Here is a 14,884-nt window from a genome sequence, read left to right as displayed (position 1 = left end):
TTTCTCTATCCTACCAAGAGATGCCAGAGATTGAACCTGGGACCTTCTCCATGCAAAGCAGGTGTGCTCTTCCCTTATCATCACTGAAGATGGAAATGAAGTCTTGAAGGATCTGAGAACTTAGCATATTTTTCTGTGCTCCTTACTTCCCCAAAAGGTGAGCATTCCAGAGATAATAGAACAGAATTGAGGGTCCTTTGGGGGTCAGCACCTAGGGACTCACTGTGTCTTTCTAATATTTGCTGTATATAGACATAAAAGTGGAGTAAGAGGAAGGCAAATATTCTAGCTTGGCTCAGATTCCCAGAGCGCTAACTGTGCAGTCACCTGCCAATCTGCATCTCCATTTTCAGCTAACTTCAGCAAGATACTCTCAACTCACTTGCCCTCTGTCCATTAAAGGTTGCTGTTTTTATATACACACATCTGCAAGGCCCTTGTCCCAGACCTCTAGGTCCACTGCCTTTTCAGGAGACCATCTTCAGCCACTGAGGAACAAAAGCATTCTTTTGTCAAAGCCTAGATTCCAACAGCACCATTGTTGCCCCAAGTGGCCAAGGGCATCCAGGGTCTCCCAGGCAATGGGGACTGCAGTTTATACAGGCCTTGAACTTATATATCCTAACTTCACTTCCTTACAAAGTTGTCTGCCAGCAAGCCACCAAGCATACCCACCTTCCCCTGCCTGTCTGCACCCCTCCCCCCCAACAGAAGGGGAATCACCACTTATCAGGTAATTTACTCAAACCTTCCAACTGTTCCTTGGGGTAGCTCAGTTCCCTCTGGTCAAACAATAAGCACACACTCCAGCACATTGCCTGAAAAGTTTATTAAAGCATTTCCATGTTAGTAAGAGGAAATCCCTAAACCCCACATGCTGGGGCTCTGAAGAGAGAGTTCTAAACAATGAATGGGATACATTTTAAAGGTAGCAAAAAAACAAACTACTTACTACATGACTAAATTCTCCTGCTGGGCAGGGTCACTGTTCAAATGAACACAGCATCTTGCTGCACTTCAGTCACAAACCACCCACTCTAGGTTCAGGGTGACCAGATACTATAGAGGACAGAGTGCCTATACCTTTAACCATGGAAGAGAAGAGGAGAATTTTGGCAGGTGCAGCTCAATATTTAAGGGTTTAATTAGGGTTCATTCCCCCACTTATATAGCTCTTTTTGATCTGTCCAATCAAATAGCCTTAAGTTTGTTAAGTCATGATCTACCCCTCCATTGCTACTCTTCTGTAGCTTCTAATTCTCAGGTATCTGGCATAACTGCAAACTGAGAGCACCTGGTCTCTCAGAAAGAAAGGTCTCTGTCCTTGCTGCCACCCCACTCATCAAATAATGGGCCACCTGGCAGGGTACTCCATTTTGCTTCCCAGAGCAGCACTGGCATTTAAATTATGAGTTCTATTGCTCTGGTTGGACAGTCCTCTGACTTCTCCATCTAGTTCAAACTATGTCATTCTTCCCTCTAATCTGGATCTTATAGGAAGGACATTTTCGCTTCAGTACAACCCAGATCTTACAGAAAGGACACCTCTCTTCAAAGCACAACATCCCCAGCATTCTTCTCACATTCCCCACTCCCCTAAAACAATGTAACAGAATGAGGGGGGGCCCACTTCTGTGACACCAAATCAAGCAAAAACATACTGAACAGATCTATTCTGGGTAATCAGGCAGCAAAGTCATAGTATTTTTGTCCATCTGTCATTTAAAAAGGTCTAGACGTTTTGAGCGAGGGATTTTTATCTTTCAGAGTGCTTTCACATGATTATATGTTCTGTGTCATTTTTAAAATGTTCCATTATGATGAATGAGGAATGAGTTTTACAGACGTGTCTTTGGCCTCTAAATTACAGGCATTCAGGAGTCCAGGGCCTGGGGCTATAGTTTGCTGTGGACATGAGCCGTATGAGTTGTAAAAAAAATTGAGTCCAGAGGCTAAAACACAAAAAAGGTAAAAGACATATGCGTCATGTGGAATTATATCAGCATCGTCATCGCAGCTAATTAGTGGAGAACGTAGTTGGTAACTTAAAACATGAGATTGCAAAAGTTGGCAAGGTGGGGAATGAATAAATTATTTTTGTTTCCATAGCCTCCTTTGCTGATTGAGTAATATTCTGAATTGAGTCAACATGGTTTTTTTAAGACCCAAAATCCTTTATAAGCAGAGGCACATAGTTAGCAGAAGCTAGAACTTGGATCTGACAACTGAAACAGAGTGACAGGAATCAGATTCACAATGAAGGACCTCTTTGTTTTGCTGTTGTGTGCTGCAATAGCCTGTGCCTTGCCCATTGGTTCAGAAAAAGGAGAGGAAGAAAAGTTGAATCTTATTCAGGTAATGATGGCTGGTGTTTATATGTCAAAAATGTATACATCAGCCACAATAAGACTTTAATTAAGACTAATCAGTGGTTCTATGGTTTAAATGTTCAGTGTAGAAAAATGTGGTTTACTGTATAGAAATATATTTGCTGTATTTGTCTACATTTCAAATACTGAGCACAAATATTGCCAAATCTAAGTGCTTTAAAGACCTTTTTTTAATTCAATGGGAAAGATTTAGGCAAATGCTTTAGGGCCCAATCCTATCCTACTTTCCAACACTGATGCAGCCACGTCAACATGGTGTGTGCTGCATCTTGCAGCATGGGAACAGTTCCAGAGGCTTCCTCAAGGTAAGGGAAGATTTGTTCCCTTACCTTGGGACTGCATTGTGGCTGCATCAGCCCTGGAAAGTTGGACAGGATTGGTCTCTTACTTGCTTAGTAAATCCATCAGGAACCACAAGTTCTTAACTTTGGTTGTGCCATGAGAAAAACTGAATAAAAAGCACAGTCTTGGAGAAAAAGTGTTCTATGCTAAAACTAAAATTTTTTTTTAAGTTTAACCTAAACTAAACCAAAACATTACTAAACCCAATTAAAATTACTGAGGGGAAAGCATTAAACTGGACTTTAAGTATTAAATTGGTCCACTGATTTTGGTGGAATTTAAATGTGCTTTGCAACTTAATCTATTGAAGGCCTGTGCCATCAAACATGGTTGCAGCAAAGTATTCTAGAATGTCAAAAAGTAAGCGAAGTAATGCATGTATACCTATATTTCTCCCTTCATCAGAAATACTTGGAAAAATATTATCACTTCACATCAGATGGGAAACCAGTTTTAAGATGGAAAGGCAACAGCCCCATAGCAAAGAAAATCAAAGAAATGCAGAAATTCATGGGACTGCAGGTGACAGGAAATTTGGATTCTAACACTCTGGAGACAATTCAGAAACCAAGGTGTGGAAACCCTGACGTTGGACAGTTTGCCTTTTTCGCAAGAAAACCCAAATGGGGAAAGAAAGATCTGACCTACAGGTAATTTTTGGCACAGGGCCTTGGGAGGGAAAGCTCTATGCAATTCATAGAGATGACAACAACCTGAAATACTTTACCCCTGCATAAATGTACGCTGTAATTTTTTTTTTTTTAAGGATCTTGAACTATACACCAGACATGAACCGAGCTGATGTGGACCGAGAAATTGAGAAAGCTTTTAAAGTGTGGAGCCAAGTTACGCCACTGACATTCGAAAAGGTTCCTGAAGGCGATGCAGACATCATGATCTCGTTTGCTGCTAGAGGTAAAAAGGAATTTGATGTTTTCAAAGGATGATTTACAGCCCAGCCCTATTGGCTGGTTGGCAACCTTCAGTCTCGAAAGACTATGGTATAAGCCTACAGAACCAGGTATTCCCAGGTGGTCCCCATCCAAGTACTAACCAGGCCTGACCCTGCTTAGCTTCCAACATCAGACAAGATCAGGCATGTGCAGGGTAACAGTTGCTGAAAATCTCACACTGTGATGCAGCAGGGCTAATGCAGCCTCCACTGCATCCCAAGTGGGAGGCAAGGCTCCTGGGGTAAGTCATTACCTTGTCTGGGAAAAGCCCCAGCAGTGGCTATGGGGTTACTCATATCTGTACCTACAAAATCACTGGCACAAATCAGAGTGGCCTCATGTTGGTAGGTTGGGGCTGGGAGGGGGGAGAGGGTCCTAGAGGAGCCTCTGCCACTGTCCCTGTCCTCTACCGGGTCCAATCTGCCCATTCCCCACTTCTGTCACCGCTATACCAGGGAGAGGTGGGTTTCACACTTAGGAGTGAGAATTTAATTGTGAAAAGGGAAAGCAACACAATTCACAATGCAGCCCATGCTATGAGCAGTCAGCAGCCTTAATTCCTGCAGCAGGTCAGGGGGGAAGAGGAGCAGATGCCCTGAGTAGGGTATTGGCTCTCAACCACTGAGCCTTACCGGCTTAGCTTAGCACAAGGAAATGCTGGACAATTATTGAGCCATAATTGTAAATTCTATCTACTATAGTAGATGTTTGGGATCAAGCAGCAAAACTATTTCTTGTCCCTTCTTACACGCTCAGAACATGGAGATTTCAATTCCTTTGATGGGCCTGGTGGCACTGTTGCCCATGCGTATGCTCCTAACACCGGCATTGGGGGAGATGCTCATTTTGATGAAGATGAAGACTGGACCACTGGCTTACAAGGTAATTTTAAAGAACGGGAAAGCATAGGAGCAGCTTTTCTCAAGTGCAAGCCTTTGCAGATCTTCTCAGAAGTGAGCCCCACTGAATTCTCTTAATCCTGGATAACTTACTTATTTAATGATAAGGTCAGCATGTACAGGTATGTACCACTTACCAACAGGGGTCTGTTCTGCAAACCCCATCATTAGGCATGTCAGTCATTGCACAGACAACTGCTAATGACTACTGGGTAGCAACCTACAATGCCTTGAGGCAGTCCTTTAACACCTCAGAATGTCTTGCAGGACTGGAGAAAGCAGGAATAAGGAAAGTGCAGATAACGAGCAAAGTGCCAGATAACTGGCTCAAGGAATGAAGGAAACTAGCCTGGTGAGTTCTGCAGGACCACAGTCACATATGTAGTCAGTGGTTCACTGGAACATCACTCTGCAGTGCATACCTGTATAACACTGTAGCCTGTCATTCCAAAGATCTACTATGAAGTCCTAAGTATCTACCTGAAAAAGGTTGATACTCAGTGGCAGAGCACAAATTTTGCATGCCAAGTGTCTCAGATTTGGGCTGCAATCCTAGCCATGCTTTCCTGTGAGTAAGTCTCGTTGAACACAGTGGGGCTTACTTCTGAGTAGACATGCATAGGATTGGGCTGTTAGTCCCTGGCATTTCGGAATAGGGCCAAGAAAGACATGTGCCTGAATACTTGGAGAACCACAGCCAGTCAGTGTAGAGTCTGTAGACAATGCTGAGCTAGATGGACCAAGAGGCAGCTTCTGTTGGTATTTCTGCCTTCAGAAACAGCCATTGAAGAATCATATTATAGCTGAAGACTGGTTTTTGCTTACTTGTTTTTCTCCCCTCACCCCAAATTCTCAAATCTGTAGCAAAGTCAGGCCAGCAGCTTCTATTGTATGTTGGTAGCTCTTATCATAATTTACCTCCTATCGTAATTTTACCTTAGCCTGCTTTTACCATCTGCTTCCAGAAAAGTAAAATCCCCATAGCATACAATTCTCTAAATTATCTCTGAGGTTTGTAGAATTTCCAGATCAGCACACTTAAGCAGAGGTATATGGACTAAACCTATCACTATTAAAAAAAAAAAAAAAGACCTCATCTCTAGGTAGCCCACATTTCTGATGTTCTAGGAATACCTTAAACTGCTGTCCGCAATGCAGACTGTGTACCTCTCCGCTATGGAATCTGAGAGGTACCAATTGGGAATTGATGCATTTCCTTCTTTCCTTCCAGGCTCCAACCTGTTTTTCGTCGCTGCTCATGAATTTGGCCACTCGCTCGGACTCTTCCATTCCGATGATCCCAATGCTTTGATGTTCCCAGTGTACCAGTATACCCAGCACAGTAAAAATATCCTCTCTGGTGACGATATTGAAGGCATTCAACAGCTCTATGGTAATTTTTTCAAACCTGGCATCCCTTGCAGGCCTTCACAATAATAGAAATTATCTGATGTGATTTCATGGCCAACTGCCCCTATTTGGCTCTCCTGAGATTCTGGTACAAATTGCCTTGCTCATTGAAGAACCTTCTTTTCTCTCAGTGTTTGCTGGCCTTTGTTGCATCTGTGTGACTAGGAACTACCCTCATGCTATTCCTTTTCTGTTTATAATATAATATAACATAACATAGTATAGGTACCTAAAAGGTCATCTAGTCTAACCCACTGCCTATAGCAGGAAATCTTCCTAGAGTCGTGTGCTGTGGCAAACTAGTGTGCCGCAAGTGGTCCACAGGTGTGCCATGGGAGTTTGGTAAATTTATTTATTTATTAAATTTATTATTATTATTAACAGTATTTATATACCGCTTTTCAACTAAAAGTTCACAACGCGGTTTACAGAGAAAAATCAAATAACTAAATGGATTTTAGTTATTTCCTGTCCCAAAAGGGCTCACAATCTAAAAAGATGCAAAAGAATACCAGCAGGCAGCCACTAGAACAGACACTGCTGGGGTGAGGTGGGCCAGTTAAATACTGTTAATAATAATAAATATCATTTATTAATAGGTTCATTGAGGGATGTGAACCATCCACCAGCAGCATGGCGTGCCTTGTCAACTGTCAAAAGACTGATGGTGCACCTTAACAATTTTAGTGCCTTGTCAATGTGCCATGAGATGAAAAAGGTTGAACGTCACTGTCCTAGAGCATCTCCAGCAGGTGCTTTGTCAAACCTCTGCTTGAAGATCTCCAGTGAGGGAGATTCAGAAAGGAAAAGGGGAATGGAGTGGGAAAGGAAGTGTGGAAGAAAAGAGAGTGATGGACTAGAGCAGGAGTGTCAAACATAAGGCCCGGGGGCCAGATGCAGCCCGCGGAAGCTTTTTATCTGTCCTCAGGCTCTCAGCTGCTGAACAGTGCTGAGGTGTTACTGCTGAAAGGGCAGCTTACATGAAAATTGGGCTCTCCCATATCTTGAAAGATTATCAAGATTTGTGTATTTTCTCTTCTGTCATTTGCAACTAATGAGTTCCTAAGTGAGAAAAAGTGGTGCATATTTTTGGTTATGACAAATTTAATGCGATCACGTCTTGCCTAATGACATCACTTCTGGCCCTCAGAAGGCATCATGAATGCTATTCGGCCCTCTGTATGAAACGGGTTTGATACCCCTAGGCTAGAGTGTCAGAGATGCTTCTTTTTCAGCTCCATTCCCCTCTTCCTCTTTAAATCCAGGCCGTGGGAGGAGGAAGAATGATGAAAGTGGGTGAATGGAGGTAGGCAGTGGGCACACCTGCCAAGTTGTTGCCTGAGGTGACTGCATACACTCATCCTATCCTCACCCTTTGGAGCAACAAGCCAGAATAGACAGGGCTCAAGCAGCACTATGGTGTATTCTTCATAAACAGAGGCAAGGTGTGTGCTGTTGTTTTCCCCTCCGGGAAGAGTCATGCATCTGAGCTAGCCAGGTTGTTTCTCCTGGCTCGGCAGGTGAGGCACTCATGAGTAGAGGTGTTTCTTTCTGGTGAGTAACATAGGTTTCCAGCCCCAGGCTTACTGAACTGAGCTGAGTAAAATAAATAACACCATTTTCAAACACCTCTGCATGAGTGTCTGTCTCAGGGTCTAGTATTTTTTTGTTGAAGGCTCTGCCCTTTCTTCTGACTGGATCTGTGTCAGAAATCTATTTCATCTGTGCCCTGCTTATCTGGAATGAGGCACTGCTGGAATCAATAAGGCTCTTAGAATGATACTGACCTTGGTTCCTGGCACAGCTGCCTTTTTAGAGTGTAGCGATCACCCTATGTGCAAGTGTTCAAGTGACAGTTTACAAGTGAAGATTTTTCTGGGATGGGCTATGTCAGGGGTGTCCAAAGTTTTTGGCAGGAGGGCCACATCATCTCTCTGACTCTGTGTCAGGGGCCGGGGGGAAAAAAGAATTAATTTACATACGTATATATAAATGAATATATTAAAGATGAACTTATATGAATGAATGAAGGTCTTGCAATAGCTCAAGGCCTATAAAAGGCCTTGCACAAAGCAAGGCTGTTCTCTCTTTTGCTGCTGCTACTGCATCACAGACATGAAACAGCAAGCAGTGGAGGAAGCCCTCATCCCAAAGCTCACACGAGAGGTCAAACAGTCGCCCTCATGCTGAGAGCAGTTGCGTTGGGCCAGTGTGGGCTCCAACAAATCTCCAGAGGGCCAGAGGCTCTTTGGAGATTGGGGGCTCCCTGAGGACCACATTGAGAGGCCTCAAGGGCCGCATGTGGCCCCAGGGCCGGGGTTTGGGCACCCCTGGGCTATGTGATAGCAGAAAGTTTTGCTTATTGATTTTCTGCCTGTAAGGCAGGTGGTAAAGGCATAGAACCTTTTTTAAATAGAAGATGGCACCCCTTCCAGTCTCCTAGCACCCAATACAAATTAAAACAGGATGGCTATAAAGGAAACGGGAAAGGCAAGTTTCTTAGAGCAACTGAACTTCACCTCACATTCTTTCTGAAACTTGAACCTGAAGTGGCATTATGGGGTTCTGACTTCATCCTTACTAATTATTAAATCCATCAATGAGGCTGGCTATTGGTCTTTATAAAAATAACACTGAATTATCAAAGAATACATTTCTCTTACTTTCAGTTAGCAAAATCTCCTACTTATCAAATTTCACTGAAAAAAGAAAAAGACGCCTGAGAGGGGACATGATTGAGACATACAAAATTATGCAGGGGATGGATAAAGTGGATAGGGGGATGTTCTTTTTCCACTCACACAGCACCAGAACCAGGGGACATCCACTAAAATTTAGTGTTGGGAGTGACAGGACAAAAAAATATTTATTTACCTAGCATGTGATTTGTCTGTGGAACTCCTTGCTACAGGATGTGGTGATGGCATATGGCCTGAATCCCTTTAAGAAGGAATTAGACAGATTTCTGGAGGAAAAGTTCATCACAGGTTACAAACGGTGATGGGTATATGCAACCTCCTGACTTTAGAAGTAGACTGCTGCAGAACGCCAGATGCAGGGGAGGACACCAGGATGCAGGTCTCTTGTTGTCTTGTGTGCTCCTGAGCCATCTGGTGGGCCTCCTGTGAGATACAGGAAGCTGGACTAGATGGGCTTTTGGCCTGATCCAGTGCAGGGCTCTTCTTCTGTTCTTACTGTGCGTCCTCTCGGTTGCTTCATGTCAGTGTATAATCAGTGATTCGTGTCTTTCCAAATGCTCGTTTATGCAGATGTTTGAATGTATCTACATAGCCATTTGGGTATAGGAGGCTATTCTCTACTAATTCCATTCATCTCCTTTTCCTTTAGGAGCACCATCTAACCCACCTCAAGACCCAGAGGAACGTGATGAGTCAAAAGAACCCATCAGGCCAACCTCACCTGTCTTGTCATCAGCTTGTGAACCTCATCTGACATTTGATGCTGTCACTACTTTCCGGGGAGAAATCATGTTCTTTAAAGACAAGTAAGTTTGCTGTCTCAAGACCATAAGAAGGGCCTTGTTGGAAGAGATCATAAATGGCTCATTAAGTATAGCCTTATGTTTCCCACCAGTATCAATGAAATGCCTCTGGGAAGTCCATAAGCAGTGCATGTAGGCAAATAGCCCCCTTCCTGTGTGACATTCTAGCAACTGATATTCATAGGAATACTACAAACCTTCAAGTACTATCCTATCCATGATAGTGGATCCACCCCCATCCAGATAGAGCAGTGGTTCTCACACAATTAACACCAAGACCCACTTTTTAGAATGAGAATATGTCAGGATCCACCGGAAGTGATGTCATGACTGGAAGTGACATCATCAAACAGGAAAATTTTTAACTATCCTAGGTTACAATCCTACCGACACTTATCCAGGAGTCCCATTGACTATCATTTTTAAAAGAATTTACATAGTAGCTTGTTAAAAGTACAGGTCTGTAACATTTCCCCAAATGCAGTCACATACCATGGTAGCAACAAGTCTAACATATTAAAAATAAAATATTGAAATGAATAGGGACCCACCTGAAATTGGCTCGTGACCCACCCTGCCCTGACCCACAGTTTGAGGAACACTGAGATGGAGGAAGTGGAGAACGGTTCATTAGCCACTGATTGCTGGTGTGATTTGTGGGCAGGGAACTGACCTGGGATATGGAAGGCAGAGGTATACACCTTGAAGATGATGTAGAATGTGCGTATTTGTACCTGATGCCTTCTAATCTCATGTGCAATGAGTGCAAAAATGACATTTTAATAAGCAACATGCTACACTGTTTTGGTCACAGGCATTTCTGGCGAAAGCACCTGCAATACACCGAGATCGAACTGAATTTAATTTCATCATTCTGGTCATTTTTACCTTCTGGTGTTGACGCTGTTTCAGAAAATAATGATAAAGATGAAATATTTGTTTTCAAAGGTGAGTGGGTAAAATTCCAATATTTTCATGCATTTGTTTATTTTATGACCCACTCTGAGATTTTACACCTAGAAACATAGTTCAGAAAATTTGAAAATTAATTGCTTTTTTCTTTCTTACCCTTATATGGATTTCATTATTGTGCTCTTCGAAGTTGTTTTCATCTTATATTTATATGAACTGCATCATCTTATGAATGTTTTATTGGATTTTTTTTTAGATTGTGAACTACCCTTTTGAAATCAATATGAAAAGTGCCATAGAAATGGTTTTTTGATTGATTGATTGATTGATTGATTACCATTGCATTGATACTGACTGTATCTGACAGTATACAGACTGTAATATCAGTCAGTCAATATGTAGTAGACTGAGGGCCCAATCCTATCCAATTTTCCAGTGCTGGTGCAGCCATGCCAATGGGGCACACACTGCATCCTGTTGAGAAGAAGTCACAGAGGCCCCTCAAGAAATGGGAATACTTGTTCCCTTAACTTGGGGCTGCACTGTGGTTACACCGGTGCTGGAAAGTTGGATAGGATTGAGCCCTGAGGCATCTTGTGTCATATGTTTTATCTCGCATGTGAATCAGTGGCAGCTAAAACATGTTTCATTATCTGTTTGATTCCAGGCAACCAGTACTGGGCAGTGAAAGGTGATTCCAAGCTTCCTGGATATCCCAAGTATATCCACAGCTTGGGCTTCCCAGCAGATGTCAAGAAAATTGATGCTGCACTTTTTGATGCAAATGGAAAAAGAACCTACTATTTCACTTCTGACAGATATTGGAGGTATTTATTTATTTCAAGTAATGTTCATCCAGCCTGCAAAAATAAAATCACACAGACAGTAAAATCATTGGCTGATTTCTCTCTCTGGAATGGTTGCAAACAGTCAGAGCTCTAGGAAAGGTGGAGGGAGATGACAGGTAGTATCAGCTGGCTGATGGTGGGGTCCCAGTTCCTTTGTGCAAATGATACAGCTCCCTAACAGAGATGGTAGCCAAGCTGATGGAGGAGACCCTTCTCTCTCTCTCTCTCTCTCTCTCTCTTTTCCTTTGCTGCAAATGGGCTGACCTCATGAAATTTCATACATATGAAATATCAAATCAGAGGCATCCCTGAGGTGAATGCCACCTGGTGTAGCACTTACCTGAAGGGGCTTGGTGTTCCAGAAGATCAGGGGTGACATAATGATGTAATCATGTCACCCCTGACCTTCTGGACTATCACATTGCTTTAAATAGGAAAATCCTGTCTCTGGACTGCCTCCATTCAGCAATCTTCAACCCCCTCTGGTCCAAGTTACTTTGTGCAATATCTGATGAAGTTTTACCACAAGTGTGATCTTCTAACAGTGCTTAGCGTGAGTGTCCTGGCCTTGTTTTCAGTTGCTACCTGCATTTGTGGATTTGACTCACCAGATGTAACTACTTCCATGTGTCTGGGTGGAAACATATACTACAGGTTGAGTCTTCACAAGGGTTCTGTTCCCAGGACTCATGTGGATGGCAAAAACCACACTAAAGCAAATCCATTTAAAAAACAATGTCCTTTTGCTCAGTGATTTATAACAGACTTACTGACCTTTGTGATGTAAAACAGAGTCATTAAGCAGACAATCCATAAATCAGTCTCATAAATCAGTCTCCGTGGCAGTGACCCCTCCCTTCCTGGGAGCCCAGCTCAGGGAAAGAATGGAGAGGTTATAATGACTTGCATTCTTTCATGTGCTCAGGGGGAAGGGAGGGGTCACTTGCCTGGGAGTGAAGCTTTTCTAAGTACCTGGAGACAGAATGATTGATGGATTGTCTACTGGCTGCCCTCTCCCCCATTAACAAGGCTATTGTTAAACTTTTTTCCCCTTTGATTTAAAGGGCCCTTCTCATCGAGTTGAGATAAAACCTCAGGTGAAAAATCTGTGGATAACTAGTTTATACTTATATACACAATTGTATACATGGCTGTGTGAATTGCCTATTCCTCCAACCTTTGAATAAACCTGCATCATCCTTGGAGATGTATCTGGATCCTCGACAGGCTAAATACAGGCTAAATATTTAAGCTAAATACAGCATGGAATTTTTATAATAGTTGATAGTTTCAAAATGCTGTGTGGTAGACCCTTATATTTTATCAGTGTCAATGTCTTGTATTTTAAACAGTAACAAATATTTGCATTTCCGTAGTTACTGGTGCCCTCCAGTGGTAGCAATGGGAATTATTCAATTGCCTGGTACAGAGACTATCTGCTCTTAATCGGATTGAACCATGTTAACAGCACAATCCTATGCTCATTTACTTGTGAGTAAGGGCCATGGAATATAATGAGACATTTATGAGTAAATATGCAGAGGATTACACTGTGGAGGACTGGGTATCTGGAGCCAAATTAAAAGCCTCTAAAGAAGTGATCACAAAGTATGTTTACTAATTGAGCACAGAATTCCAGGGTGATGAGGATTAATCTATATCTCTATTGGTTAAAAGTGAGCTAAAGTTGGAAAGCCTCTAATTCTTATCTCATCTCAGTCTTAGAAAAGCTGTTCTTTCTCAACCCTGCTCCCCACCTTCAATGCTGACATAAAAATAGTGACTTTCTGAATGTTTTGTAGGGGTTACTGTGATAATGTACATGAAATGTATGTGAAACACTTTCAATGTACTTGCACCAATTAATCACTACGGTGCCCAATCTGAAACATAAGAACTGGCCCTGTAGAGGGAGGCGACATTATTTTTCCCAGAACAACCTTGCACTCACTACAAGAGCCCAGCTGTACAGAATGCATACAGTACAAGCATCGTGCAGGCATTCCCATGCACTGCTCAGACAGATGAAAGATCCATTTGTGCTGTAAATGCATTCAACACAAATGCATTTCACGATGTACTTCAGCACAGCCTTTGACACCATCGGTGAACTCTGATTCACATATTACCAGAGGGTTAGGAAGAGCTCCATGGTCTTATCTCAGGAGAGAAACCACATGGAAAGGAACTGTGTCATTCAATGGTCCCCCTTTTTGCAGACAACCCAGGACATTACTGCAGCCATGTGGGACTGGTTCCTGTGGAAGTGGATCAGACATTGCCTAAGAGGCATGTGACAAAGCATTTATAGCCTTCACCGCCAAAGTCTAGTGAAAACCATCGAGTTGGTCCAAACCAATTGGTTGGTCGAAATGCTCCTTGAAATGTGTTGGTTTGCATACAAATGCCTTTCTTATTTTATTCTTCAGTTTTGATGAAACCAGCCGGACTTTGGACAAGAAGCCTAAAAAGATAACTGATGACTTCCCAGGAGTTGAGGGGACGGTCGATGCTGCCTTTCAGTATAAAGGTAAGTAGCATCTCATAAGGATGTAGGAAGTGATTCCAACCTATCTGGATATGATGTGTTCCTGGCTTGGAATCAGAAAACCTTTCATAAGAACATAAAAAAAAATTCTGCTGAATCATACCAAAGGCCCACGTAGTCCAGCATCTTGTATCTCACAGTGACACACCAGCTGCCTCTGGGAAAGGCATATTTCCCTCTTGATATTGGGAGTGCCTCCTGAAGGCACGAAAAAGGCATTTTTCCCTCTTTGTATTCTCAAAGAACACTAGGAGGTTAGTGAGGCAGGGCCTCCCCTTGCAGAAACTATGCTGGTTCTTCATCAGCAAGCCTCATTCTTCTATATATTTAATAATTTTACTGTATCATAAAGGACAAGTTATATATTTTAATTAGAAGATTAGCAACGTCACATGTGAGTTCCTTAAGAATCCTTGGGTGGTTGCATCTGGACTCCGTGATTTGTTTAATTTGTCAATCTGCTCTAGAATCTTGTCCCTTGTCACTCTTATTTGACTCAGTTCAGACTCCCTCCTGATGAAGTTCAGATCAGGTGCAGGTGTTTGCCCTATGGCTTCTGCAGAGAAAAACAGAAACAAATAATTCATGCAACTTATCTACAATCTCCGTATGTTCTTTAATATTTTATAGCTTACTTGACTCCACTCATGAATCATGCTGGCCTCTTTCAGAACTGGCTGTGCATTTCCTACCAAGTAGTATACATTCCAGTGGAGCTTCTCAACCAGAATGCTGGACTAGATAGAACTTTGGTCTCATCTAGCTGGGTTCTTCTTATGTTCATATGATGCAGGTGGTTTGAATATAGCAAGATAGAATCAGAAGGAATTAGAGGAGCAGGTAAATTCTGTTCCAGTTTCATGTGGTCACTCATCTGTGATAGTGATGCTTCATCGGAGATGCTCCTTCTGATGGTTTTGTGTTTAAATCTTTTTTGCATTATGTACATTGCAGTAAATGTATGTTTTTATCTTCATAGGATTATTCTATTTCTTCAGCGGAACTAATCAATATGAGTTTGATCCTAAAGGCAAGAGGGTCACTCGAATCACAAAGGCCAACAGTTGGTTTCCATGCTAG

General features: G+C 42.4%; 1 protein-coding gene across 1 annotated transcript; it reads left to right on the top strand.

Annotated features, from left to right (window-relative positions):
* The first annotated feature begins 2,256 nt into the window (after nt 1-2,256).
* Nucleotides 2,257-14,884, top strand: LOC136643630 (stromelysin-1-like). The gene is made up of 10 exons (XM_066618796.1): nt 2,257-2,355; nt 3,138-3,382; nt 3,499-3,647; nt 4,442-4,567; nt 5,816-5,977; nt 9,343-9,499; nt 10,311-10,444; nt 11,076-11,235; nt 13,686-13,786; nt 14,784-14,884. The coding sequence occupies exons 1-10, from the start codon at nt 2,257-2,259 to the stop codon at nt 14,882-14,884; spliced, it is 1,434 nt and encodes a 477-aa protein (XP_066474893.1).

The sequence above is a fragment of the Tiliqua scincoides genome, chromosome 3 (genome assembly GCF_035046505.1).
Source record: "Tiliqua scincoides isolate rTilSci1 chromosome 3, rTilSci1.hap2, whole genome shotgun sequence".
Lineage (NCBI taxonomy): Eukaryota > Metazoa > Chordata > Lepidosauria > Squamata > Scincidae > Tiliqua > Tiliqua scincoides.
This window is presented reverse-complemented; position numbering and strand designations above follow the sequence as displayed.

Coding starts and splice junctions, on each gene's coding strand:
- LOC136643630 (XM_066618796.1), top strand. CDS start 2,257: ATGAAGGACCTCTTTGTTTTGCTGTTGTGTGCTGCAATAGCCTGTGCC. Junction 10,445..11,075: donor TGAAATATTTGTTTTCAAAG/GTGAGTGGGTAA, acceptor GTTTGATTCCAG/GCAACCAGTACTGGGCAGTG. Junction 11,236..13,685: donor ACTTCTGACAGATATTGGAG/GTATTTATTTAT, acceptor TTTATTCTTCAG/TTTTGATGAAACCAGCCGGA.